Below are 27,068 nucleotides of genomic sequence, written 5' to 3' on the forward strand. Positions count from 1 at the left end.
GCGTAACATCAGTAGCACTGTACGTTGAAAGAAGAGGGAAGAGAAGGTTTGGAGGCGGGAGAACGGTCCCAGTCCAGATTGTAACGGAGGATTTAATTTAATTTTTTGTTACATCCTCTTGTGTATTAGAGAACTGAGCCTGCAGGACAGCGAGTATACGGTCAGTGATGGTGAAACTGAGCCAACGTTGAAGTCAAAAACAAGACACTGAATTACATAACTCCAAACGGTGAAGCTGGGCCTTTGTGGAGGGGACTTGTGCTGAGAATCCAACTGCGTGTTGGATTGTAAAAAGAAAGCAGAGCACAAATCAGCAAAGCAGAGACTGCCTGCGCTGGCGGCGGAGTCTTACATTCTCTCAGCCTCTCATAATATGCCGGCGTAATGGCGAACATTACCGCTGAGTTTCTTTTCATGGCTTTTCCCTGCGAGATTGTCAGCATGGAGTCATTTTCTCTGAAAGTATCTAGATTTACCATCTGACCGTGCGTGGCGAGCGCTCTGTGCTGTAATTAGGACTGAGCTTTCTTTTGATTATCATAACACATGTTGGTAGCCCATGGCGGAGAGGCTATGAAGTGTGACTGCTGACCTTCTCTCTCTCTCTCTCTCTCTTCTCCCCCTCCCCTCCCTCCACCACCGCCGCCACCAGAGAAGGAGAGAAAGTGTGAATGAGAGTGTGCGCATTGTCAGGCCTGAAAGGCACCTCGGAGTATCTCTGCTTCTATTTTATCTCTCCATCCTATTGAGTTGCTTCCTCTCCTCTCCTTTTGTTCCCTCGCTCTCATTGTCTCCGTCCTCCTGCATCCACCTCTTCCCTCATTCTCCCCTTTTTCCTCGCTCCTCTATCTCATCCCACAATCTCATGTTTGCTCACATTTTTTCTGTTTCCTCTTTATTTTTCTCTCTCTCTCTCCCCTTTTTACTCTTGGCTCTTTCGCCCTGCCACTCTTCAGCCCTTCTTGTGCACTCATCTCTTACTCCCATCTATAGCGCAACCCCACAACCTCTTCCCATTATCTGCTTCTTTTTCTCTTTTTTTTTTTCCTCAGTTTAAGAGGTTGGGTTTCAGAGTGCTTGCATGCCATCTCTTTGATTTAGGACTCGGTTTTTATGAGCGAATCTGGAACAAGATGTGTTTTTGAGCTTTGCATTTCTTTCCTTTGATTTGGCTCCATCTCTCTCTCTCTTTCCACCACTCTAAAGTCCACTTATGAAGAAGGACCAGGGGCATCTGTGCTTTCAAACCCGCTGTCACTTAGGCGCGTACACACTCGCACACATGCACGTAAGCTGACAGATTGACTGATGGCAGGGTTGTGTTCTTATGATGCTTAGATCACTTGAGTGATGGTGGCTGACTGTGAGTGTGTGTGCGACAGGCCGAGAGAGAGAGAGAGAGGGAAGCAAGTGTAGTCCAAAGCCAGCTTAGCATGCTATTGTGCATCATTATACGTGCGCGACAGTCAAAAAGAAGTGTGCGCTCTACTAGCATGCCGGACTTATGCAAATGTCTGTATTGGAATGTTTCTGATTTTGTGCTGCTGTTGGCGCGCGCGTGTGTGTGTGCATGTGTGTTTAAAATGCCCTTGTGGTCGAGCCAGAAATACCGCGGGCGGCCAAATCTGGCACTGATCCTCTGCTTGTTCCCTCGGAGGCAACGCCGCAACACACACACACACGACCCAGAGACACACTTTGATTTGCACCATCTCTTTTGAAGTGCAAGACCCAGAGCCTGACAGCTTATGATTAATATAAGCCCCCGCCCTCTGCCCTCTCCGCCGCGTGCACACGCAAACACACACACACCGCCGCCGCCGAAGGACTACTTTTGTTGTTTTTGTTGTTGTGCGCGTACCGCTGCACACGCACTCCCTCCGTATGACATGCAACTCCCACCCTGCCCTCAGTCTGCTTCAGGGGCCGGCAGAATGGCTGGCTCTTTGAACTCGAGCTTCTGACACTGTGCCATCACAGCAAGGGCACCTCTGTCACCTCCCCATCCCATCATCTCCACGTTCCAGTTCCTCGTCTCCGGGCGCTTCCTCAGATTGTCACCTGCTGTCTCCTTGGCTGACCAGATCAAAAAAAAAAAAAAAAAAGTTGACCATCTCATCTCGGGAGGATTTCCTGAGCGGAAAAACGAATCTCCGCGCAGCTTTTAGGATTTCTGATTGATCTGCGGAGGACAAGGTTGCCAGAATGCCACATGAAGGGAGGGGGGGAGGGAAAAAAAAAAGAAATCTGGATCTGGCTAGTGGGCTTGACTTTAGCTGTTTGTGCCAATTATTATTAGTAGTTGTATAATTTGTCCTTATGGCTTGATGCTTCAGAAAAAAAATCCATCATCTTGTTAAGTCACAGACGACTCATTTATCTGGAGCGTGTACGAGCCAGGATTGTATTTAAGGGGACAAAAGGGACGAATTCTGTGAAAATGCGAACCCAGTGAGCGCTGGGTTGAAAGTCATGTTAGAATTCATGTTAGAATTCACGTTGGACATTATTTTAGACGTAAAACTAATTTTGTTTTTGATTGCGCTAGTATATAAATATGTACAGAATAAATGATGATATTCATGTATGAAAAATAGGGTAATAAATTGCTCTCATTTGACAAATGCAAGTTAGCGTCAAAAGCCTGTAATCACGTTACATTTGCCTGTAATGCGGTAATGCTATGTGTCCTGGTTTCTAAGTTTCGTAGTCACATTACAGTTACTAAAATTTTTCCATAGAGGTAGTGTAACCTAATGACAGTACCACTGTGATTCTCTGGGGCTGAGCGGTCCATGACATTTTTATATGAGGTGCTTCTTGGGCTAATTTTGTTGTTGACATTATGGTAAAACTTGTTTAAAGAGCAGATAGGAACGATCTTGTTCATGTTTTCCTTATTAGAAGATGGATTTGTGCAGATATGTGGACATACGGAGCATTATATTGCTAACAGACTATTGCATGACCTGTGATGTTGTGGGGTAACGCAGAAGTTAGCAGAGAGCAGTGCCACAAATGATTTCTTTTACAAGTAATGTTATTTTTTTAAAGAATAACAAATGTCGTGTAGTGCTAACGTGAAATTAGAATGACGAAAAAGTCACTTTAAGGGTGACAACTAAGGGTTAAATTGAGCTGCAGCCCACCATAGAGGAGCTCTTTTATTATTTCAGCACAGCCAACTCAACCAACTCTTGAAATCTGCTCTCAGACACCCGTTGACCTGAATAAACAAATGCAGAATGCCGCCTCCTTTCTTCTTTGACTTCATTAAACAGCAGTTGCACAGCAGTGGGATCGATACCGTCTCCAAATTGAGTGGGAGCGGCTGAGCGCAATTTATGCACGTGGCACAGCAGGTGACTCGTGATTATTTCAGTCTTCATGCATGTCATGGTGATCCATGTGGCATTAATACTCTAAATGCTTTTCAACAATCAAACCGCGGAGCTGCTGCTGCTGCTGCACACGCTCACAGTCACTGGGTCAAGCTCAGGATGAATCACTTCATCAGAGCTGTGGAGGCATTTTGATTTTAAGCAAATATTGTTTCCTCTTTATAATTTTATTTGAGACCCATGAAGTGATTGTTAAAGGGAGTTTTTTATAAGTTACTGCAGACACTTTAACACAGAGATATGTCTGTTTTTATTAATTGCACCAGAGTTTCCTAAACCACCCGTAAATGCAAATCATGATAAAATAATAACCTACCACTGCAGTGTCTCAGAACATCTTTCAGTACAAGTCTGTATAATTGGGCTGTTGCGTAATTATCCTTCGGTATTTCTAAGGACCTCAGGTGAAGTTTTCTTTTCTTCAAATTGATTTTAAAAAATTGCCAAAAGGTACAGAAAGTATACAAATCTAATCAAACCAAAATGAGAACTCTCTGGCTTCTCCCAAATGCAGTCTGGCTCTTTAAATAGTCGGATTTAATTTGAGACTTCTGGTGACTCTGAAATTTCACATTTGAGGTGAAGGGAATTTAGTTTGTGGTAAAACATTTCAAAACCTGCGTTCAGAAAATTCAGCAGAACACATTGTGATCCAATACTGCCCCCCTTTAGTACGCCAGAAAAAACATTTAGCACGCCCCAATGCATGTTAGAGTATGCTGAAATACCAGGATGTCCTGCTACATCTGGTCCCGTTTGGCAGTAAGCATGCCAGCATGCTATTCTGGCCTTTCTGACCCAGAATCCTCTGTGCAGCAGAGGATACATCAAATGCATCAGGGTCTCTCTCTCTCTCGCGTTACAAGCTCGAGCCGCCGAGAGCGTACGAAACAAGCGATTTCACACTGCGACAGATGTATGAGCAAGACGGTTGAAGCTTAAGGCGCAATGTTGTGACAAAGTATTATGTCCCAGTTGTGTACATACTGCATGCAACAGTACGTACTTTGCAAGGGCAGCTGCGCACTGAAAGGAACTATCTGGAGTCTGTGAGCCTCAACCTCGCCGGACAAATCTTCCCAAATCCCGATTGAACCCTAATTTAACAGTCATTTTCATTATCGATGATTTTTTTTCCCAGTTATTTCCTTGTTTAATCGTTCATAAAATCCCTAATGATTTCCCAGGAGCTCAAGTTAATTAAATCAGATTTGTCTAACCAACAGTGTCAACCAGAGCTCAGTTGAGACTTAAATGATTAGTTGATTATCAAACTATTTAGCATTCATTTTCCTTTAAATGATCAATCTATCCATTTGGCGCCAACTTCTGTTCAGTTGTGGAAACACCCACTAAGTCACGTCTGACAAAACAACACTGGGATCTTCCCTAAACTAACCCTGTTGACAGATCTCCGTCTGTGAAAATCACATGATAGCTTGCATTAGCTCAGCGGCGGACGAGGGGGGGAGACTAAAAGGACAAGCAGCTGCTCGCCTCTGAATGTCTGAAGGTTCCGATTTAAGATGACTGAAATATTGATGTGATGCACTGAGAGTATAACTCCAGAATTCTGTCTATTGCTTACTATCTGCCACGACTCCGTTGCTATCTAACTACAACGTACTGTTAAATGATGCAAGAGTAGAAGGTTGATGGACGCGACTGGTTTTTCATCTGCGGTGGTCTTTGAACGGCGAAAAGACTCGAACCTCGCTAACTTTTGAAAATGTCAGAGCAACACATGGTGGCATTTCAAAGCTAAATGGTGGAATCGGGGGTTTTAAAACCTCAAAATTAGACGCTAACAGCCGTGGTGACACGCTGTCGGGCGCGGGGAGGTCCTGGTAAAAGGACATTTTATGATTCGAGCGAGGGCAAACCGCGTAAACTCTATATCTGCCGCGGCTCGTATATAAACGAACACCACCAAGAGTTTTCCATTCACTGCTGCACCTACCTCCGTCCAAGTAAGCAAAAAATAACTGGGGTATTGATTGTCTCTAATGATACCTCAATAGGCTGTAAATGATATATCAAGAGAGGAGAAATTCTACGCAAGAGGCCCCGCTTCAGCACCAGAGGATCACATCGGCACACATCACAGCGCCTGCATTATTGATGCCCTTGTTTACATGATGAGACCTTCTGTCAGGTATCGAGGCTTTAGAAAAGGAAAAGATGCTTCTCTGTTTCACTTTCTCATCATATATATCTCACCTTTTTTTTCTCTCGCTCTCTCTCTTTGCCTCAAGGTCCCCCCGCTCCTTTCAAGATTTATATAAGAGTTTTCAAACTTGTCAAGGAGCTGTGATTGGACTAACAATCTTTCTGCGAAGGCCCCTCCACCAGCTTAGAGCTTTTTAAAACTTTCTTGGTGGGAATATCAGTCGGGCTCCTCCTTATTTCGTCCGTTTTTCATTCCCGTCCCTCTCCTGTGTCTCCTCTCTGTGGGAGTCTGTTATGGATGTCTATATAGTTAAGACGCGGGGCTGATCCGCGAGGCCAGCTTTGCCCGGGCGTTCCGAACGGCGTGAGTGGTGGAGAATCTGAAGACTTTATTATCAGGAGGGAAATCTAGTGTCTCTGTCCTCCTATCGCCTCCTCTCTCTCTCTCTCTCTCTTTCTTTCTCTTTGTATGTTTCATTTTCTTTCTTCCTCTCACCGCCACTCAGCAGGGCGCCATTAGCCATTCAGCACAGAGAGGCCTTGAGGAATTGAAAGCGACAGAGCAGAAAAAGAATAGAAAAACTGAACCGGGAGAAGGAGACAGGGGAGTTGGGAGGGGAGGTGGAGGGGATGAGGCGGGGGGGAGGTGAGGGCAGCAGGGAGATGGAGTGAGGTGTCGGGGCGGGAGCAAACCAGACAGGACACAGCGGCGCACGGGGGAGATGGAGGGATTAGGGATTAGGCAAGGAGGTGGAGGGGTGGAAATGAACACATTTCCATGGAGATGAAGAGAGAAATCAGAGGAATGACGGGATGCAGGGGATGGAATTATGAAGGAGGCAGGATTGGAATCTGAGAGCCGGCTGGGAAAGAGCAGAGAGAAAGTGTGGCCAGGAGTTATGGAAGGAGCTCGGGGAAGGGGCAGGGGATGCACGGTGCATGCATGGGGTATGCTAATTATGGATTTTTGAATTATGAATGAGATTAATTGCATAGGCAGATGTGAATATATTCACATTTCGCTTCTCTTACTTTACCCCAGACACTTTTAAATGGTAATGCCTTTCTCCTGACAAAAGCACACCTCTTTTTTTTTTGGCTTTACCATCTTCTTTGTCTCCCCCCCATCATATCCTACCGATAGTTTCCTCTCTGGCGCAATGAGGCATCTGTTGAATAAGTGCTGTTTAGTTCCATCAACACAACTTAGCGCGATAAATCGGACTGTCATATGACTTGCAATCTCACCATTATATTTCTTTCACACACACGCTCACGCGCGCTATCATCATTAGCCTGCTAATGTCTAGAGTGCTTAGCATGACTTACGAGCCATTTGGATGAACCGCGGAGATGATTTGCTCTCTTTATGGTGTGTTTGCGCTGTGCTATTTTTTGCTGCGATTTGCATTTTGCATTTCCTGCTCTGTGACAGAAAAATAAATGTGTTCTCCCCTCAGGTCCTGGCAACATGGAGACTGTATCTCTTTGCTGTCAAAGTGCCCACCAAGGTAAATGTTCCCCCGCTCTCAGTGGAATTTTATGGCTTTCACTTGCCAGCCTTGATCTCATGGTAATTCGCAAGAGATGTGACAAAAAAAAAAAAAAAAAAAGAAGAAGTAGAAGAGTTTCAGAGTAGGAGACAAGAGATAACGATGATGACTGTGGTGATGATGCTATAGGATGATAATAACGCTCACGATGAGATGGTAAGTGGCAGGTGGCACCGATCTATAGCAGTTGTTTGACGTTTTGGGAAACATGCTGATGCTCTCATAGAAAGCTTAGCTAATATAAAACTCATGCAGCTTACTGGAGCTTCATGCATGTATCCCTGCACACATGAGTGCATCGAAGCTCTTATGTAACTCTTGGTAGGATGGTAAATAAACATTTTTCTGAAACTATTTCCTCAGAGATAATCCAGGTCTATTTGTATTTTTTTACCTATTAAGTTTATCTATTCAGTTTTTCTCATAATTCTTACGTCATGATAACATTGTACACACCAGAAACACAAGCGGTAAAGTAATCAGAATGGTTGTAAACAAGTCAACAGTTCACATGCTTTAAAATTCAAAATATTATCGGAATTGCAATATAGCCAAATGCAATATCCAAGTTCCAGAAATGGCAATTTTTCTGAATAAAAATAAAACATGCCACGACATACCAATATTTATGTAGCCTTGTGGGGCTGCAGCCTATAAATCATATTACCCAGATGTAAGGAAGCATGCTCGCCTGGTGCAGACTGAAAAAAAAAAAAAACAGTCACATCATCATTTTTGTGCTTGTTTCAGTGGAAAATTGACCATTCCCACTAAAATAGTGACTTATATGGCAATATGTGTCAAAATATTTGTTCTATGTATATATTTTGCATATCATTCAGCCGTCAGTATGTTGATCATGCCACGACTCGAAGAGAATTCCTCCAAAAGTGTGGAAATTATTCTCTTACTGTTATTGACAAAGCAGTAGTGTCTTCATTTTGGACACCACGTCCGTCTCCTTGTTAAAAGCATTATATGACTTAACTTCGACTATTTGCAACTCATGTTATTTTTTTCCCCCCATTTGCAAATAACCTCTTCGAAGTGCATGCAGATATCCCCAAATTTCATCAAAGTCAGAATCTTTGCAGAGCTCTGCTGGGTTGCATCATCAGCCAAAGTGGAAGCCATCAGATGAAACTGAATTTGACGCCACCCACAATGTTTTCAACCATCCCTCATTGCAGTTTCATAGAGGGCTACTGTGGAGTTCACCAGCTGGAAGTTAAAGTTTAGATCATAATTTGACTTTTCGCTTAAGTTTTAGCTGCACTTATGGTTAAAACACACACGGTTGCTCGTGTTTCTTGCCCCATGTCACTTTTTTTCAAATCAGTGTCACTGCATTTCTAAATCTGAGCAGTTGCACTGATGAGTACAATGTTTTCCTGAAAGAAAAGACAGTTGTACAAGCTGTAGTGATCTGTTAAACATGACCTTAAGGAGAAATGTCTGTCAGTGTGGACCACGTTAATGTTTTTCTGCTCTGTCCAGGTGGAGGTCACCTTCAACTTTTTGGAAATCAGAGCAATGAACACCTATCCAGAACACCAGGTGAGACTGATTTATTTTTCTCCCCTGCCAGATGGACATTAATTGCAGTATAATTTATTTCGCTAGAAAAAGCTGTCATGTTTGTGTGCAGGTTGTCATCGACACAGACAAGACGACCTACTCGCTGAGACTGCAGACCCAGGACCAGCTGGATCACATGGTCAGCCACATCAACTACGCCCTCTCCCGAGTCTTCAACAACTCAATTTATGCGTAAGCGCCGCCGCCTCGAGCGAAAAGAAACAAGTCTTTCTGTTTTCGGGTTGTAAGCGCTGAGGAGTGAAGACAAGTTGGCCAATGTTAACAGCACTCGACAGTGCGTTGGCAAGTTGGCAGCTTCACTTTGGGGCTGCTTTCCTCTTCAACAGCCAAATTCATTCTTGTCTTGCTGTAGTTTGCAACCAACCCATTTCTGTGTCACAGTAGAGTTTAACACCCAGCAATCACTGGGATTAAATCAGCCAGCTGACACTTGAGTAGGCTGTTACCTGAAGGCACTGCGTTTTCTAAAGCAGTTGATGTAGTAAAGGCAGCGAGTAGAAGAACGCGTCACTGTAGACTTGAGCCAGCAGACAAAAAAAAGGAAAACACACACACACAGCTGAAAATCCTGCAACGAATGTCCTCTGCACTTGGTAAAAAAGAGAAGCACACAAAAGAAAAGACTGGTTGGAGTCTCTGAAATGTTCGTCTCATGGTCATGTGGCCGTATGAGCGAGCAAGCAAAGCAAGGCGGAGAGTGTGTTTCCCTCCCTCTGGGGTCTCATCTACAATTTCTAAGAGCAATGGGATTGACTGTGCTCCGGCTATTGACCTGCACAAGGCTATCTCCGCACTTTATCATCTTTCAGAATGGCTCTTTTCCATTAGGGCCACGGCAGATGATTGCTTCCAGAGAGAACATTTAAAGAGAATAAAGGGGAGAGAGGAGAGAACAGAAGGGAGAGCACGTTGTTTTTTCGGTTTGATTGTGCAGCCTCGTAACCGATTGGCGCTGCCGTATTGAAGTACATAATGCAGATAGCATCGAGATAACTCGCGCATACACGCAGCCTCTAGGGGCGGATGGTGATGACTGCGGAGATAAGGTGGGGATTAAGGTCACGGATGTGGTTAGGTGTTGTGTGTGATTTGTTGACAAATGGGATTAAGGATGGTGTGTGGTGAATTCAACAGTATAACGGTGTAATCCTATCAAGAAGCCAAAGCAGGTACAGCGCGGCATTATGTATGAGAACAGTATTTACTTTATGATCCCAGTTCTTTTTTTCTTTTTCTGCTTACTGGATTTTTTTTTTTTTTGTTGAGGAAAATATTAAAAGAGAACACCAGTAAGCTGAGGAATACGCTTCTTTTTATATGATTGCAGCAGCGAGCTTCAAACAGCATCCCTGGGATCCAATTTTACAGTGTGCGTGTTGTTTATTCAGCACCAAAGCAACGCCATAAACAGTTTCGATGCTGCAGACGTTCACTTTTACGTTTCGGTTCTGACTGAAGCAGCTGTAATCAATGAAAAACAAGCCTGCTGCCAATTAGCGTCTTGCCAATGCAAATAAGACAGCGTTATCGTTTTAAAAATATTATGCAGCTGCGTTTCGTTTAGCAGGCGCGGGCTATTTTTAGATCCGAACGTGTAAGTCGAATTCCCTTTTTGTATCCGTATTTAACTAGGAGTTATTTTTATTCGAATGTCTTGCGGGAGAAGCGCTAGCAGGGAATGAGGAGGGTTATAAAAAAAAAACACCTGGGAGCAGCCTTGCACCAGAGAATAGTCTCCTGGGCATTAAAGTGCACCACTTGAGCAGCTGGAAGTTCAGTGCCTTGCTCAAGGGCACCACAGCAGCAGCAGCAGCAGCGGAGGGAAGAGAAAGTATAATATTTACCATGCTCTATTCCCAAACCTGTAACTGACGTAACTTGAGGCCTTCTTATCAATAATCCATGCCGAGTGAAGAACATGGTTATAAAAATGATAAACTTTCAGATATGCTCGCAGCCTGATGTGGTTTTTAGTGAAATATCTTTATAACCTTTGGATGGTTCGCTGTGGAACTGCTACGGATCCCAGAGGATGAGTTGCAACGACTTGGAGGATCCGCAGATTTCTTTCCTTTAGCACCTTGATGAGGTTTATTTGTTGTTTTGAATCAAATGTGTCCGTAACTGTTGGATGGATTGCTACACAGATTGGTGTTTATTCATAAGCTTTGGTGATCCTGTATAAAAACCATTTGTCAAAGCTGTATTTTAGAGACAGATCCTGATGACCTCACCCAGTTTGTGGTTGACAAATACGTTGCAGGCTTCTCATTTTTTAGTTGACCGCTACTTCAGCCGCTTAATCTGAAAGACATGGCAGACAGAAGATCATCTGAAGCTAATTACCAGTAACCCCGGCTAAAAATAAAAAAGTTTGTCTGCACTCTGGGTGATGCTCATGTGTCTGACTGCACATAACGATGGATGAAGACTGCCATGACATCACCCGTGGGTTTCCTGAAGAGCAGTTTGAAGCTGGCGCAGGCCGTCTACGTCTTGGCAGCGTCTGAATCCTCCTAACTGCGGGCTAATCCAAAAGTGAGCAAAGAAATGGAGCGTGAGCGGAGTTGAGGCGGGTCATGCAAACGTCTCTGGGCCATGGACTGTCCTATGACAGGACCCACCTGTCACTCAACGCGGCCGCAGTCTTAATGATGCATAACTTTACGCCTTAGAGGTGCAGAGGCAGGCATTCAGAAAAGGCAAAAAAAAGTGAAACCCAAATTACAGAATTTAAAAAACTACAGCCCTCCTCCTACAGTTCTTCGCCTCGCCCTTCACTGTTTTAAGCCCCTCCCACCACATGACCACACACTTGAAATATGCACAAATTGTCAAGCTTAAAATCAACATTGATTTGCGACTTCACACCTGCTCTTCCCAATCAAAAGTCTAACCCCACTGCACCACCAAAGCCCTTCTCTTGCCATGGACTTTGTTGCTGTTTATACTGTCTCACCTGCTTCAAGTAAAGCGACCTGTGATTGGCTAAAATCACCCGTTACAGGCTACATTTTGGATTATGATGCAAAGAAGAGGTGCACAAGTCTAGTTTACTCTCAGACCACTTGAATTACAAAATACTGAAAGGTCAGTATGGAATTTTTGCCCATTGATAGCAAAATAAGTACTTCCTACCCAAGCTTTAATATAATTCAAATGGCTGAGTTATGCAAAAAATTCTGCCCTTGCAAAGTTATCATAAAGAGAAAAATTATATATTGTGACCAAAACCTTCCGTACAGTATGTTGTACACCTGTTTATTTTTGTTGTGAAAGGTAGTATTTTAGTAAGGAGGTCTAAGGGGATTGACTTGCTTTTGGAGACAGCCTCCAGTGGCCATTTGAGGAACTGCAAGTCTTGGCACTTCCTGGCTGGATTATTTTTTTTTTTAGCCCTAATGGCTGCTGCAAGAACCAGCCAAAGATAGTAAGTGAAAAGACACCATTGTTGGTAAACAAACTCCATAACGTGACTACATGTCTGCAAGTGCATTGTGTTCTTGTCATTCCACATTGACCAACAGGGGGCGACCTTAGGATTTTTTTTTCCAGACTCATGCAATAATGCATAAATTTCCCCTCTTGTCTATCCATTAACAAAATAAGAAGAATTGGAGGAAGAATGGATAATAACTCCACATTAAAATGCCTCTAAAGAAACACAATTTGACCTCTAATTACATGTTGGTTAGGGCAAATATCACTGAACAGCTCAGTCTCCAGTTCGCCCCTCGGCTGGCTGGACCTTTGCTGCATGCCGTTCCCCTGCTGTCCTTCACACATTTCCCGTCTTCTCTACCTGGATAAAGGCAGAAAATGGTAAAAAAAAGTCTTTAAATAAAAACATGGACCAGCTCAGTGATGCTCTGGAGGAATTGATCACCTCAGGTTAATTTCTGAATGTCCCAGTTAAAATTATGATTCATATCAAATGAATATTTCAGTCTGATCAACTTCTGAGTCCAGTCCTAGAAGCCAAAGCTGTTAATGGAATGTTTTGGATGAATTCACATCACGTTTCATACGGTGTGGCTGCTTCTTTCATTTCCAGCTGTAAAAGTTGTGACGATTGAGACACTATGTGTGGTTTTTACATCTTTCTTTAACTTTTATTTCCTTGCAAATGTTGAAAGATAAACCTAATACTTTCCATGCAGGATTTGAACGGATTTGGATTCGATGGAGGATTTCTATTCAATGAACACCACCCACACTTGAATACATGTAAAGCTGACATTCCCTTCAGCCTCAGCTCTGCTTTGTGTTTAATGATGACTACTAAATGTTAAACACAATGCTAGAAGATGTTAAACACAGCACGCTCTCCTCTTCCTTGACACCAGGATGCTGGCTTTAGGTCCAGATCGACGGAGCTGCTGTTAAACTCTCCTGCTTTGAACCTCTTCTCTCTCTCTTTCTTTCTTTCAGTCCTCCTATTTGTCGAGCAGAGGAGGACGTGCCCGATGGGACTCACAAGTTTTCACCAAACTCTGAAACATCATTAGAACCCCAGAAAACCTGCGGTGAGTCTGCTGCTTTTTTTTCTGACTGTATCACGCCAGCGCGCAGGCATTACACGCGGGCAGCACTTCAGAGTCCATCCGCAAGCTGACTCACACCAAGTCATTTTGGAGACTCGTCCTTAAGTGGGTCAGGAGACCAAAGCTACTGGATGCACTCGCTTTCTGCTAGTAATCCCATTAATCTACAAGAAGAGCTCCTTCATGGTGCTGTACTTTCATCTCACCTCAATATTTACAGCTAATCTGTGTCTCTCTCTGCCTCTCTACCGACCATCTCGCTTTCACAGACTTCCTCTTTCATCTCGGGGCCCTTTCTCCTCTTCCTCTTTTCACGTGTCCTCTGCCCTTCTTTATTCTGGCCTTCTGATCCGTAATGGTCCGGCTTGGATTGATTTGTTGTCTTACCCTGTCTGCGTTTCAGGAGGGTTTTCCGAGACCTACGCTGCTCTCTGTGACTACAACGGCATTGGCTGCAAAGAGGAAGTGCAGTGGGTGAGGAAGGCTACACTGGCTGCACAAAATCACTTTATTAGCTTTTAGTGATTGCTATCTTTTGCACAGTTGACAAAAATGCGATTCCTTTACGTTGCTGTCTCATATCTCTCTGTTTGTTTGCTTCTCCGTTCTAGGACGTCGACACAATCTACCACTCTCAGGATAACAGGGAGTTCAACTTACTGGATTTCAGCCATCTTGACAGCAGGTGACATACTTTACTGACATCTCAGCCACACCCAGGCTCATTACAGTGCACAAGCTTGCACTGATTGGGAAGACACAATTAACTCCAGCAGCGTACAGTGTTGGCTCTGCACTCCGGCACATTGGATTTAAAAAACGAAGTCATGAAAACCAGGATAAAGTGCTGACTTCTAGCGTTAATTTGTGGGTGTTTACGTCTGCATCAGGGGGCATTTAGGGGACGGAAAGTAATTGGACAAGTTCAAACAGACTCATTATATTTGATATTTGTCAGTTGTGTTGCAGTGAGTGTGCATTTCGCAATATTCCTTCGCAATGGTCCGCTAGAACGGTACTGCCATTTTTTTTTTTTTAGTAGTATTTTCTCTTTCCAGTTTGCTCTTAAAAAAGTGAAATACCTACTCTGCTATATTAATTGCCAGTCAAGACCATTCAGCTGACTGGCTCGGTGTAAGATATAACTCCCAAACAAGTTTAATGATGGCGAGGAATGTGCAAGTATTTTTTATTTTTTTCATTCCTAAAGCTTAACTGCATTAACTTCTCAGTGTAAGTAGGCTCATCACACATGTTTCTGCCAAATACTGGAGCATAATTAGCTTCCGAACTAGTGGCGCAGTCAGATTCTAGATAAGTATGGGAAAATGGCTTTGTGGCGTCATAGTCGGCTGAATCCGGTGAAGTTGAAGGCCATTTTGAACCACTAGCCATCCAGTCCAACACAAAAAGTCTAAAAACACAAGTTGTCCTACGTGTCCTTGAGCAACACACATGTTCTAAGCTGTGGAGAATACCCTCTTATCTAACGCAAGTGTCAAGGAAACCCACTGTTGTTAACATCGCTGTACGACACGGGTCTTTAGAAATGAAATAAGCTATGACGAGCTCATCGCGGAACGGTTAAAGTTTTGTAAAACTGTGCGTTTGCTTTTGCTAAAATTGGGTGCTACAGTTTTCTAAAGCTCCTTTCAGACTCCTTTCTGTTCATCTCACGACAACTGAATGTGTCGGCTTCACGGCTGAATGAGCACCCGAGGTGTGTGAAGCAATTTGGGGAAGTTTTTTTTTTTTTCTTTTACCGTCAGGCATCAACGTTAGTCAAAAAAAATATTACAGAGAGCAAAGGACACAGTTTGCGTGCACAAATCTTTATCTGCTTTACAATTTCACTTCTATTCCAAACTAACTTCCCCTTAGAACGTAATTGCGATGAAGTCTGAAGACTTCAACAGATTCACCAATATTGAATGTAATCCAGTTTTTCACAAAATATTAACAGGAGCTGAAGTTTAGTTTTTTGCTTCTGGCTGTTTGTAGGCATCTTTCCTCTGAGTTTGTTCCATACCTGCATCTTCAAAAAGCAGCAGCATCCATATGAAGCTCTCCAAAGTGCGTGCATTTATGATTTATGATCAAACAGCAAGTCACACTGTGTACTTTTCTTCACTTCAGATAGGTGAGCTGCCGAGCAGAGTCACAGTTTGTAGGCTGCAGTTACATCATTCGTTACAATGCGGTCGTCCTGAGTCCTGGGCCTCATCACAGGTGTCGGGATGGTTCTTATTTTGCTCACTAAGTCGTAGTTAGATTATCATCACACATGGACAGAATTGTCACTGTTTAACAAGTCATAGATAAACGAGTCTACTACGGTGGCCAACGGGGGCAAATGACGTGCATATACACAATCGAGCTGCATATATATATGCATTATTTATATTTATACGTTGCATATGTGGCCGACGGGGGCAAGTGACGTGCATGAACAAAAGCGCGCTGCAAAAAGAAAATGCTGCAAACATGGAAATGCGCTGCAAAAAGAAAATGCTGCATATACCGACACACTGCATAAATGAAAACAAAAAGAAAACGCTGCATATCCAGTCACACAACTGAAGTGCCACAGGCCTCTAGGGGCAGTTTTTTTTAGTCTGTAACAATCCAGTCACTGTGATTCTATGGGTGCTGAAGTGTTTTACTACCGTCTCCCTGTGTTCTCTCTGTTATTTATGTTCATCCATGGAGACGAGAGGATACACACCTTTTCATACAGCTTTTCCCTCACCTAATGTTACTTGTCTCGCTCACCGTTGTCTGCCTCTCAGGTGAAAAGCTCACTACTGCCCCTAGAGGCCTGGGGCACTTCTGTTATGTGACTGTAGCATTTTCCTTTTGCAGCTCATTTGTGTATACGCACGTCATTTACCCCCGTTGGCCACCGTAGTCTACTAACTATTGAGACAGTTTGATAAGCTAGCTCTGAGTTCAGATGGAGTCTTTAGTTTATTTGTGTGTTATTGTGTATTATGTGTCTCACATGTATGACAAATATCAAATTCTGAGAAACATTAACATAAAACGGATCTATGTCTAAATGACAGAATGCCATCACTTAAACAAATGAAACCAGCAACGTATGTATTTCATGTCTGAAAGGGGCTTGATATTAGTCCAGGGATGATGGAATAGAAAACGACCCATTATGTGAGCAGACATCCCCCCAAAAATCACCTTTTTCTTGCAAAAATATGCAAGTATTTCCCAAGAAAAGGGAAAGATTTGAAACATATTGAAATTTGTAAAATGACTGAGAGCTGTTGAAGATAAGAATGACTGATAGTATGAAAATAAGTACTTCCCCCGACTATAACACACAAACAGACACCAAACAGTGCATGTGACGGGCAGACAGACATCAGGAGGTACAAACTGATCATATGTTCAGCGTTACAGTCGGAATCCGTTTGTTTGGAAGTGGTCAGTAGATGTGTCTGTTACACATCACTAAGTCAACCAGAGCTGAAATCCCAGCGATTTTTACCTGAAGGTAAAATCCAGCACTTGAGCCTCAATAGTTTTTGTTTCATGTGAAGTCCATTCCTCTGGAGTGCAGAGCCAAAATAATAAAAACATATCTTTGTCTTAATACTTTCTGACTGCACTGTAGTTTTGGAAGAGTTTTCATTTTGCATCATGTTGTTTCACAAAAAGGTTTCCCAGACGGTAGTACGGTGCATCGAATCAGCTGTCACTCCTCATCTCATCTGATATTAGAGTGGCTATTTGTCTAACACGACCGTCCCTGGGTGAAATGTTGAGTGCATTAGTCTTGTATTCGGTTTCTGGCTTGCTTTCTGTTTCACTTGGGTTTTGTTAGACGTTTGTTAAGATCACAGAGATGGGGGAGTGATATGCTTGTCAGATGCAAAATTCATGGCTGAGAAACAGCTGTAAGATGTCATGTGTGTTCTCCTATAGCTCCCCCCCTGGTATCTTTCTCGTCGGGTCTCTTGTTGTTTCGTTTCTCAGACACGTTGAGGGAGAGTGTACCTGTCGCCCGAAATGCTGCCGATCATAAAGAGATCTGACAGCTGACATGCAAATGGAGATTGAAACTAACTTGCTTGTCTTTTGTTTGAGAAGTGTTTTGTCCTTTTAAAAAAAAAAAAAAAAAAGCCCTGAGGCCTATGGAATTGTTTCTACTTTCTTATTTAGCAGCAACCCTCCCGACCGGAGAGGAAACATTCACATTTAAAAATGCATATCTCATCACGGGAGCGAGGCCTTGCGATGCTGGTAAATCAAAAAGCCATTCATAGAAACACGATTGCAGCAGCAACTCATGAATATATTAATGTCTTTCGTATTGAGGGCCAAAATCACTGCCTTGCTGTTGTTTTTTCCCTACAGTTTGTTTTTTTTCTTTTTTATACTGTGTGATAAAGAGGAAGCTGCCTGCCCAAGCTTATTTTTAAGATCTTTCTATTCATATTGTTCCCCTGAGCCCCCATTCAAATGCTTAAGACTCACTCCCTGCGTCTCTCTAGGAAGCCGTTATCAAATCAAAATTGATAGATAAAGCAAAGATTTGGCAAAAAGCAGAGCCAAAAATCACTGAAAGGAAAAAAAAAACAGCAACAACAATGCAGGGGAATGATAAAGAAAGTGCACAAAAGCCCAAAGAACAAACGCACCAATGGGTCGCCTCATGATCATGTGCCAGAGGCCATTTGCGGTGCATTACTCTCTTCCTCCCTTCCTTGTCTTTCCTCATCTCCATTCCCTCCATCTCCCCCTGATTGAGCCCGTCTACCGTTACCGCGAGCGACAGGGCGATGCTTTTTCTGCTGACTGCTGTCTGTCCAAACACCGTCTCCGCTCATTCCTGTTGACTGAAAGCGGACACCTTTTTTTCTCCGGCCTCGTCTCATCCTCTTGTTTTCCCACTTCTTGTATTTTCGCCCCATTCATTTTTTTCTTTTTCCTCCCTCAGCTGACTCACTCACAGACACTTCCTGTCACTGTTGGTTCTGTCTGGCCGCTGCTGGTTGACACCGTATTGCAGAGGTGTGTGAATTTGAGCCCAGATTTTGTGCTTGCGTACGTTTGTCTGTTGGAAGGAAGGAACTGTTACACCTTGCTGCCTCGATAACTCGCCGGGACACTTCTTGGCTTGACAGTCAATCCTCTGTGTGCACACACACATAATAATAATAATAATAAACTCTAGTCTGGCTGCAACTGCTTTCCAACTTTCTGACTGGTTTGATTTTTCCTGTTGCTGAAATGGGACTGCAGCTCCATAACGCAACATCTGCCTCACCTGTCACCGTTGGAGCACCTGAGTCATGTTTAGTTACACTGCAGCACTGGTTTATTATATTGCACTGTTTCGAATCCAGCCATCGTCCAACTGAAGAGGTTTGTTAAACTTTCACAGCACTCAGATTGCTACGAAATTGAATATGAATATTTATGGTCCCTGGCGGATGAGTCTAAAACGGTGCTATTTGACCTTTACTCTCGTGCCACCAATCAGGTAAAATATCCTCTTTCCGCGACTCCTCTCATTAAGTGCTGTAAATATTCATTGTCCCCCTAGGATGAATTTGAATGCTGACCCCTGCTGACCTTTCATTTATCACTACGAATACACAAAAGAAAGGAATTTCGCTTGTGCATAAGAAATAGAACAGTCTAGCAGACCGGCAGTCTTGCCGTTTACTGAGCATATTTATGCTCCCCAGAGAATAAACCATGTCTGTTGTGCCCACTTCATGACATTCCCTCAACTCTACCCACTAGCTACTGTAATTAATAATCTTGGCTTGTTGCCTTCAAGTGTTCTGAGTGCGCTCATGCTCCCAGGGAGACTTTGATTTGAAAGACCCCGTGACCTTTTCTACACAACCACCTCAGGACAGCTCGCTCTGTTTCTGTTGAGGTCTAAGAATAGTTCCATGTTGTGTCTTCTGTTCTCTTTCTAAGGTCTTGGTCAGATGAAAGCAAAGTTAAGCTTTGCTATTGATGGTTGCTGCTTTAGCATCCAGATCTTTTGACACCTCGTGAACATACAATCTGTCAGGTCGAAAACTTTGGGCTGATTTGATAATTTGACATTTGCTAAAGGAACAGTTTGACAGTAAGATGAGAAAAATGAGGCCACTCTCATGTCTGTATGGTTAAATATGATGCTAGAGTTAGCAGCCTGTTAGCTTAGCATCAAGAAATGAGAAATCAACCAGCCTGACCGTGTTTACAACTTAATAATCACGAAGCTTGCATCTTGTAGGCTTGTTGTCACTGTAGATTTGCTGTGGAGACTCCAAGATATGAGTTTTTTTCCCCAAGTAAAGAAGACATAAAACATCTGACAATTCAAAGGTGTAAGTAGGTATAATTTCATATGAGATGAGTGCTACCAATCTTCTCTTTGACTCTCTGCAGGAAAGCGATTGAGCATATGTCCCAAAACATGGCCGTTGCTTTGTACCAGTTAACAACCCCCAGCCTATTCAGAAAATGCATTTATGTGGGAGTGAAGCTTATAAAATAGGATCTTTGTCCATGTCCTACGCTGTCGCTTGATTCTTTTCTCGCGAGCATACAAGAAGTAGTTTCAGATTTTGTAACTGTGCTTGTGAGGAGCATCAAGATTAGGATCTTCGTCCTAAAGAGCCCATGTGATGCTTTTTAAGGGTTTCCTCTTTCCTTTAGTGTGTTACAGAATTTCTGTGCCTTTTAAAGGTCTGCAGACTGAGAAAAGTCCACGTCAAGGGGAGTTATTTCTCCCATAGAAAACGCAGATCTTTATCTGCCTGAAACTCATCGTTTGAAGTCTCTTCTCTTCATGTGTTACTTATCTACATCACCATGGAAAGCATTTGCATATCGCCTGCCTTGCAGCTAGTTTCGTACGTCCTCAAAGAATTACAAGCCTCCTCACTGTCCACCTATAGTTGAGGTTGCAGTACATAACCGACGTCGCCTCACTTTTGTCAGGCCAGCTGACCCAGCAGAGCAAACTGGGATTTATGAAGAGGGGCCTTTAAATAAACTGGAGCTAAACCAGAGGAGGGTGCTGCAACTATAAACAGCATCAGGAACAATAATGCACTTTTTTGCCCCTTGGAGCATATAAACATTCTAAAAGAAATCAAATCATCAGCATTTAAGTGCACATCGTATGGGCTCTTTAAACTTTGTCTTACCCTTTCCGTTTACTCAAACCTGGGTTTAGTTCTAACCTTAGAAAACAGACACAGAAATAGAAATACTGTGCTGGTGACAGAAAACACTTGAAAAAGTAATTATAAATCAATAGCCGGGCCATCTATAAAACTGATTGTCCAATAGACCTTGAAAGTTTGGTCCAAGTGAATGTATTTTATTTTCCTTTTCGGTTAGTTGAGCAGAAAAGTCCCAGCAGGCATATGACCGCGAAAGGAATGAAGTTCCTTCTATTACCTTGTCTGTGATCGCTCAAACTGAATCCCGGTAATGCTGTTTTTCACACTTTATTCCTACTATATCAGGTAAAAGAGGCAGTATTTGAAATGTTACCGGTAAGGGGGAAAATGAGCCTTGGGACATAGATCTCTGACCCATATACTGGATATTCTACGCTCATAGGAGAATCTGTGAATTATCCATGTTGAGTGATGCATATATCCCCCCAGAGCTCTGTAATAAGTGACTGTTAACCTTTCTCGGGCCGCTCTGCCGCCTGCGATTCTGGCGTGCTTCGGAGGGAGAGACCTTGAAATAAAATTCTCATCTATCGCTAAACCTAAAGCCTGATATTTACTTTCCAAAACCGATCTTTGAGGAGAAGCAAACAGCAGCAGATTGAGCTGCCCGCTGTGCCAACATGTCGACCCGCGCTGTACGAGCACAAGTCGACGCGTAAACACACCGACGCGCGGCGTGACTGAGTGAGACATCATAGAGGTCAATCGCATGTCCTGCTGTCAGAACATGAGTCAGTCAGTGTCGATGAATCTTGACATGTGCATCATCTGCTCACGTACACACAGACTCGACTGTGTTAGTCAGAGAGGACTGGTTTGATGGCTGGTATTGGGAGGGGTGGAAAAAAAGCAACACAGCCTGTAGCCATTTTGCTCCTCTGAGATAAACTATAATGTCCTGGCTACTGCAGTTACTGGCAACAGGACCCTCCCCGGCTCTCTCTTTTCCTTCACTTTGTGTTTCCCCATTCTCTCTCTCTGTCCTCCTCTCTCTGGCTTTATTCCTTTTCTCTGTGCCTGCACCCCTCGCTCGTGCGTTGCTGCTTGTTTGTCAGATGATGTATAGCAGGTGTAGCAGCAGTGTGGCTTTAGTTGGACCTTGGAGGATTCTAAAAAACTCTCCCTACCTCTTCCCTTCCCTTTCTCCCTCCTCGATCGTCTGCGGGCTCGGTGTCGGTGTGCGCGGCACTGGATATAGCAGCGTTTGAGGTCTGTAGCCGGGATCAAACTGTGGCTTTATTGAATAATCCACTGACCTAGCCATCGATCTTTACATCTCTCCCCCCCTTTTTTTTCTTTTTTTTTCTTTTTCCACATTCTCTGCTTCTGCTCCTCAGCGGGGCTGCGGTATCAGTCATCTTTTAGAAAGCAGCCCTGCCCATGGTGTTCTCGCTGTCACAATGATAAACTGCTTTTAACCAAACGGGGGGGGAGAGCAAAGGAAAAAAGTTTGGCCCAAGATAAAGTGAATTTATAGATCAATGACATTAAATGGTTTTGGGCAGATGGAGTTTGCTAATTTAAAGATTTAAATTTTATCTCTAATACGTGTGTGCGCCTGTGTGTGTCTTTCTTTTGATTCCAGGGACTTGGCAGTGATCGTGGCATCCATTGCGTACAACACCTGGTTCACCAAGCTGTACTGCAAAGACATGCGCATAGTAACTATCCATTTTTTGTTCTTCTTTTTCTGTATCTTTCCTCCCTCGCAAACCTTCTTTCCAGATGAAGAATACCAATCAGTTAGCTTTTTATTTTTCTCCTCATGTTTCCTCTGCTACCCAGCGTGTTATCAGAACGTATTGATTTTATTGAATCTGCTTGTTTACTCGCTCATTCGGCTGACTCCAGTTCAAATACACAAAAATCAATCGTGTTCTCTTTCATTCAAGCTTCCCTACGCCGTAAACGCTCGATAGCGAGAACAAAGTTTAGCTTTTAGACACTCTGAATCATCATAAGCGATGCCGACAGTTGGAACTGACAGATTTTACACATCAATCAAAGCCGAAGCGTTGCATTGTGGTATTTTTAGCAGAGAGCGCTGACACCACATGGTAGTTCTGCTGCGGGGCATCTTTAAGGTTGTTCGATAGTTCCTGGAGTCAGGCTGTAGTTCACTGTGTATTAATTGTACAAGACAAGCAGGATGTAATCTCTCACCGGTTGGAGTTTATGATGATGATCCTGACTCGATTAGCCATCAGTTTGAACCACATATTCATAAAGCTCATAAGCCTCCCTGGGATGTCATTCTGAGACATAAAGTGCACTCATTGAAAATCAAGTTGAGAAAACAAGTTTGAAAGAGGACAGACGAGTCAAGGTTCAGCCTCAGCATAATTTTATGCATCTATTTAGCATTACATGGCAACGCTATTAAATATTCATCACTACTGTAAGTGGTATCGGCCCAAGGTGAACGACTTACACAACCTGAGCAGATAAGCTTACGGGTTTTCAATTAGCTGTGTTTCAAAAGATATCAGAAATAATTTTTTGGACTTTTAACCATGTGGCTGTTATTTTAAACAATTAATTAATTGATCACTTAGGCGGCATAATTATTTTCTTAACAAACATCATCTTTCATGCAAGAAAAACCCAAATGTTGCTTTTGTTGTGAGGAGGTGCGACTTTTTTATTGTTATGTGAAAATAAATTGGTTGGTTTCGGAGCGTTACGTAAAAAATAATTTGCAGAGGGCAGCGTGGACTCGAGGAAAATGTTTTATAGACCAAACAATTAGGTGATATATTAGAAAATTAAACAATGAGATTAGGTGATAATGAAAATCACGTCCCTGCTTGCTTGACTTTAAACTTGTCAGGTTATTTCACAACGCCAATCACAAGCGTTTTTTTTTTTTTACTGGAAGACTTCTCCCTGAATAGATTCCTCCTCCTGCTGTGTTTACTTTCAGGGGTCGGAGGTGGTGGACCAGGTCCTGCACACAGTCAGCAAGTCCAACAGTTTGGAGGAGCTCACTCTGGAGAACGCCGGCCTCAAATCGTAGGTTTCCTCTTCCCCCGACATCATCAGCCCTGCCCGTCACCCCTCTGGCTTCAATCTAATTTCCTCTCTTTCTTCTCCTCGCACCTTCCACCTCTCAGACGCTCCTCCATCTCTCCTCCTTTGTCCTCTCCTTCTCGCTGGCCTTTTCTCTCCCCGCTCCCATCTTCCTTGTCGTGTATCCTCTCTTCACATTTCCGCCCCCCTCGTCTCACCTCTTGACCTCAGCTCGTCTCACCTTTCCACTCCTCCTCGCCCTCCCATTTCGGCGTCTCGACCTTTTACAATTCCGCGTCTCCTCCCTTTTTGTGTCTCCCTCACCTCTCTTAACCTCCGGTATTTCATCCAATAAAACTCCAATAAAGCCTGTCCCCCTGTTTGCCTGCAGCCAGTGGAGGGGTGGGGGGGGGATTGTTTCTCCGCATTAAAACATTAGGGAAATTTTTGGGCTTCACCTGGCAAGACTTTTCACCCTCTATGCACGGCTAGTATCATTTAGCAGAGCGGTTTCCTTATTTAGTATTAATTGAGATGAATTGGCTGCCTCGGGGCAAGATGATTTACTGCAGCATAATGATGAAGTTTTTTTTTCTTCTTGTATTAAATCACTTCCAATAGAGAGGGCAATTTTTTGTTTGAGGCTCGCTGCAAGCCCTGCACCAAACACACCTCTCACCCCCTAAAGTCAATACAAATAAGATACTCAAACAGTAAAGGACTTCCACTGAAATATATGTTATGATATACAATTTTAAAACTGGGAAAAAGGTGCAGGAACAAACATAAAAGTACAACATTGAGACAATAAGCACACGTAGCTCGTTTGGTCCGGTATTTTATGCACTCAGAAATTTCAACTGTTTGATTTGGACCAAACAGCCGAACCTTAATCCAACAAAAAACTTGGCCTCAAACTGAACCGTAGCTTGGTTCCTAGTGTGAAAACATTTTTTGGATTGTTTGGACTTTCGGACCAATTACAGGAAAATTACAGCGGGCGGAAAAATGAAAAAGCTCACTGGGAGAGGAGGAGAGTTTTAAATGAAACACGGTGCGACAACAATATAAAGAGTCAACTGGGAAAGAAATCCTAAAAATGCACAAACTTTTCTAGGTGTTTTAGGAGAGGCTGAGGGAAAGGATGGGATCCGTCTAAGACAAATAAGCTGTTGTGAAGGTGCACAACGCAGTCAGAAAAGGTGATGAATCAACTTCTAGTTAAAAAGTGAGTGATGTTTATCCTCTTTGCGCCCCCTTTTTTTTTTCAAATGCATTCGCAACGTCGACACGTCAAAAGACACAAAGTTGTTTTATCATCTTGACAATTTGGTAGCTGTGGGGTAAAAGGCAGACGCTATTGATCGGCGTGAAGTTATTTCTCCAAAGTCGTATCGCGCCGGTCGGTGAAATGTGGTCTGCGCGGAGACGTAATGCATTTTATGTTCCGCATAAAATGTCATAAATATGTAAATATTTTGGCTTGCGCGCTGCAGACAAGAAGCTTCTAGGACATCGTAGCGGGAGCAGCTGTATGCATTAATGCAAAATAAGAAATTGCACTTTCTGCTGTAACACACGTGCTAATATTTGGAGGTTGCAGCTTCGACTAGAATGAGCCTCCTCTGCCTTCCAATGTGAGCAGTAGCTTAGAGTGCAGGTTTACAATAGCAAGGTTGTGGGTACAGTTCCTCTTTGGATCATTTGTTTCTCTTATTGCTCACCCTGTTGCTCGATTGTTGAGACAATGACAATAAGCCATTAGTTGCAGATTAGAGGATGAACATTTTCACTATTGCAAATTGAAAAATAATATGGTCTAAATGTGAACCATCAAAAACATGTTTCCAGTGGGGAAAGGATGCTCACTGGGGAATGACAGGAGCTATTTTTATGACAACCTGGTTTGCATTTTTGGCACTTGTCTGCAAACTAATCAATGTCAAGTACAGGGAGCTGCAGCCCACGTAAGTGAGGACGACAAGGCATCAGTATCTTATGTAAAGTTGTTTAGAGCGCTTGCATAATTGTAACGTGAAACCCAAACTAACCGGAACAAATATACGCAATTAGACATGAGCCTCGTTCCAGACCTTGGTTTTGGACTTTTAGGTGTAAAAAGGCCTTAAATATTAGTTTTGTTTGTTTAGCATGTTGGTTTTTAAAAAAGCTGACACTTAATATTAAAATGCTTTTTGTTTGATTATTTTATTTGAGGATCACGGATGAAAAGAGTTTCTACTAATCCTGACCGTCAATGATTCTTTTCTTAAAGTAAACAGTGATTCCAGCCAAATAGAGCTTTGTGAATTACAGTAAATTCAGTTTTTCATGTGATTTGGCTAGCCTAATGTGCTTCTTGACCTTTGAAGTTTCTTTACTCAGCAGTGAAAAATGTGTTTTGGTTTGTTGTTTCTACTCTCGGATGTTTGACCTTCATTGATCAGAATGATGTATGTTCAAAGTTTGACTCTGTAAGACTGTGAAATCCTGCCGCCGAGAGTGGAAAGTTTCTCTGTACTTACCTAAAACCTGAGTTTAAAGAAGGTATCTGTGAGCAGGATTTATGACAAGAAAACCTCCATCGCAGAGGCACAGACTTCCAGCGATGCAGGAGACACACTTGTTAACCTTAAGAAATTAAAAATATGGACGTCTTCAGCGATTCTGGATTTTTTCAATTGCCACCAGAGTGAACTTTGCATGGAAACACAGTAACAGATGCAAAATGTTGTTCAGAGCAGAGTGTTTTTATAGAATCTAACATGCCTGGAGGGGGGCTCTTTAAAGCAGCTACTGTATAATTGATTTGTTTTGCCACTTGTGGACGAACAATCCGTATGAAAGTGTTGGCAAACAGCAGACACGGATCAGCATTCATTCGGAGCTGCGTTTCTGGCCGACAGACAAATATAATTCTAATATTCGCTATCGTTTTAGTGTGCCTTTGGAAAATATTTGACTCTTTAGCAGCTAAACGCGCCGTCTTCTGTTATTAACTTCGTCTGCGGTTTGGTTCTGAGCGTGTTTGTCGGAGCTTTTTTCTAATATTTTCTGCATCATTTGGAAACAGTATGAGAGTGAAGAGAGCCAACCAGTCAGTTAAAATATGCTCAAAGACGCAAACACTGAAAGTCTGGCCTGTGACTCGATAACTCTAAAACATTCATCATGTTTTTAAATGATTTCTGCGTAGCTTTGGCTGTATGCTTCAGGTCACTGTCTTACTGGAAAACAAATCTTCTTCTAAGTTGCAGCTCTCTTCATGACTGCATCTGTTTGTCCTCCAGAATTTCCCTAAATTCATTTAGCCTTCCACCTTTACAAGCCTTCCAGTTTAGGCTGAAGACAACCGTCCCCACATAATGATGCTGCCACCACCGTGCTTTACAGTTCGGGATGGTGCGTTTGCGATCATGTTTGCTGCCTGCCAAGCATAACATTTAGTCTGATAACCCAAAAGCTACATTTAGTCTCCTCAGACCCACAGACTGTATAAAAGATGGACGTAGCTACCGTGACGTCACCCGTTGGTTTCTGCACTGAGAAAATGAAGCCAGGGTTTTGCTACTTCCTGGT

At 43.0% G+C, this 27,068-nt stretch overlaps 1 protein-coding gene across 1 annotated transcript in view; it reads left to right on the plus strand.

Annotated features, from left to right (window-relative positions):
• carmil3 (capping protein regulator and myosin 1 linker 3) overlaps positions 1 to 27,068 on the plus strand; it is a 104,495-nt gene that overhangs the window by 11,224 nt on the left and 66,203 nt on the right. The window contains exons 3-10 of the mRNA XM_008300425.1: positions 7,031 to 7,081; positions 8,621 to 8,680; positions 8,772 to 8,893; positions 13,154 to 13,248; positions 13,670 to 13,740; positions 13,878 to 13,951; positions 22,066 to 22,141; positions 23,404 to 23,492. Of these exons, the coding sequence (XP_008298647.1) occupies positions 7,031 to 7,081; positions 8,621 to 8,680; positions 8,772 to 8,893; positions 13,154 to 13,248; positions 13,670 to 13,740; positions 13,878 to 13,951; positions 22,066 to 22,141; positions 23,404 to 23,492 (638 nt within the window). The remainder of the gene's footprint in view (positions 1 to 7,030; positions 7,082 to 8,620; positions 8,681 to 8,771; positions 8,894 to 13,153; positions 13,249 to 13,669; positions 13,741 to 13,877; positions 13,952 to 22,065; positions 22,142 to 23,403; positions 23,493 to 27,068) is intronic.

The sequence above is a fragment of the Stegastes partitus genome, unplaced genomic scaffold (genome assembly GCF_000690725.1).
Source record: "Stegastes partitus isolate 25-593 unplaced genomic scaffold, Stegastes_partitus-1.0.2 Scaffold1539, whole genome shotgun sequence".
NCBI lineage: Eukaryota > Metazoa > Chordata > Actinopteri > Pomacentridae > Stegastes > Stegastes partitus.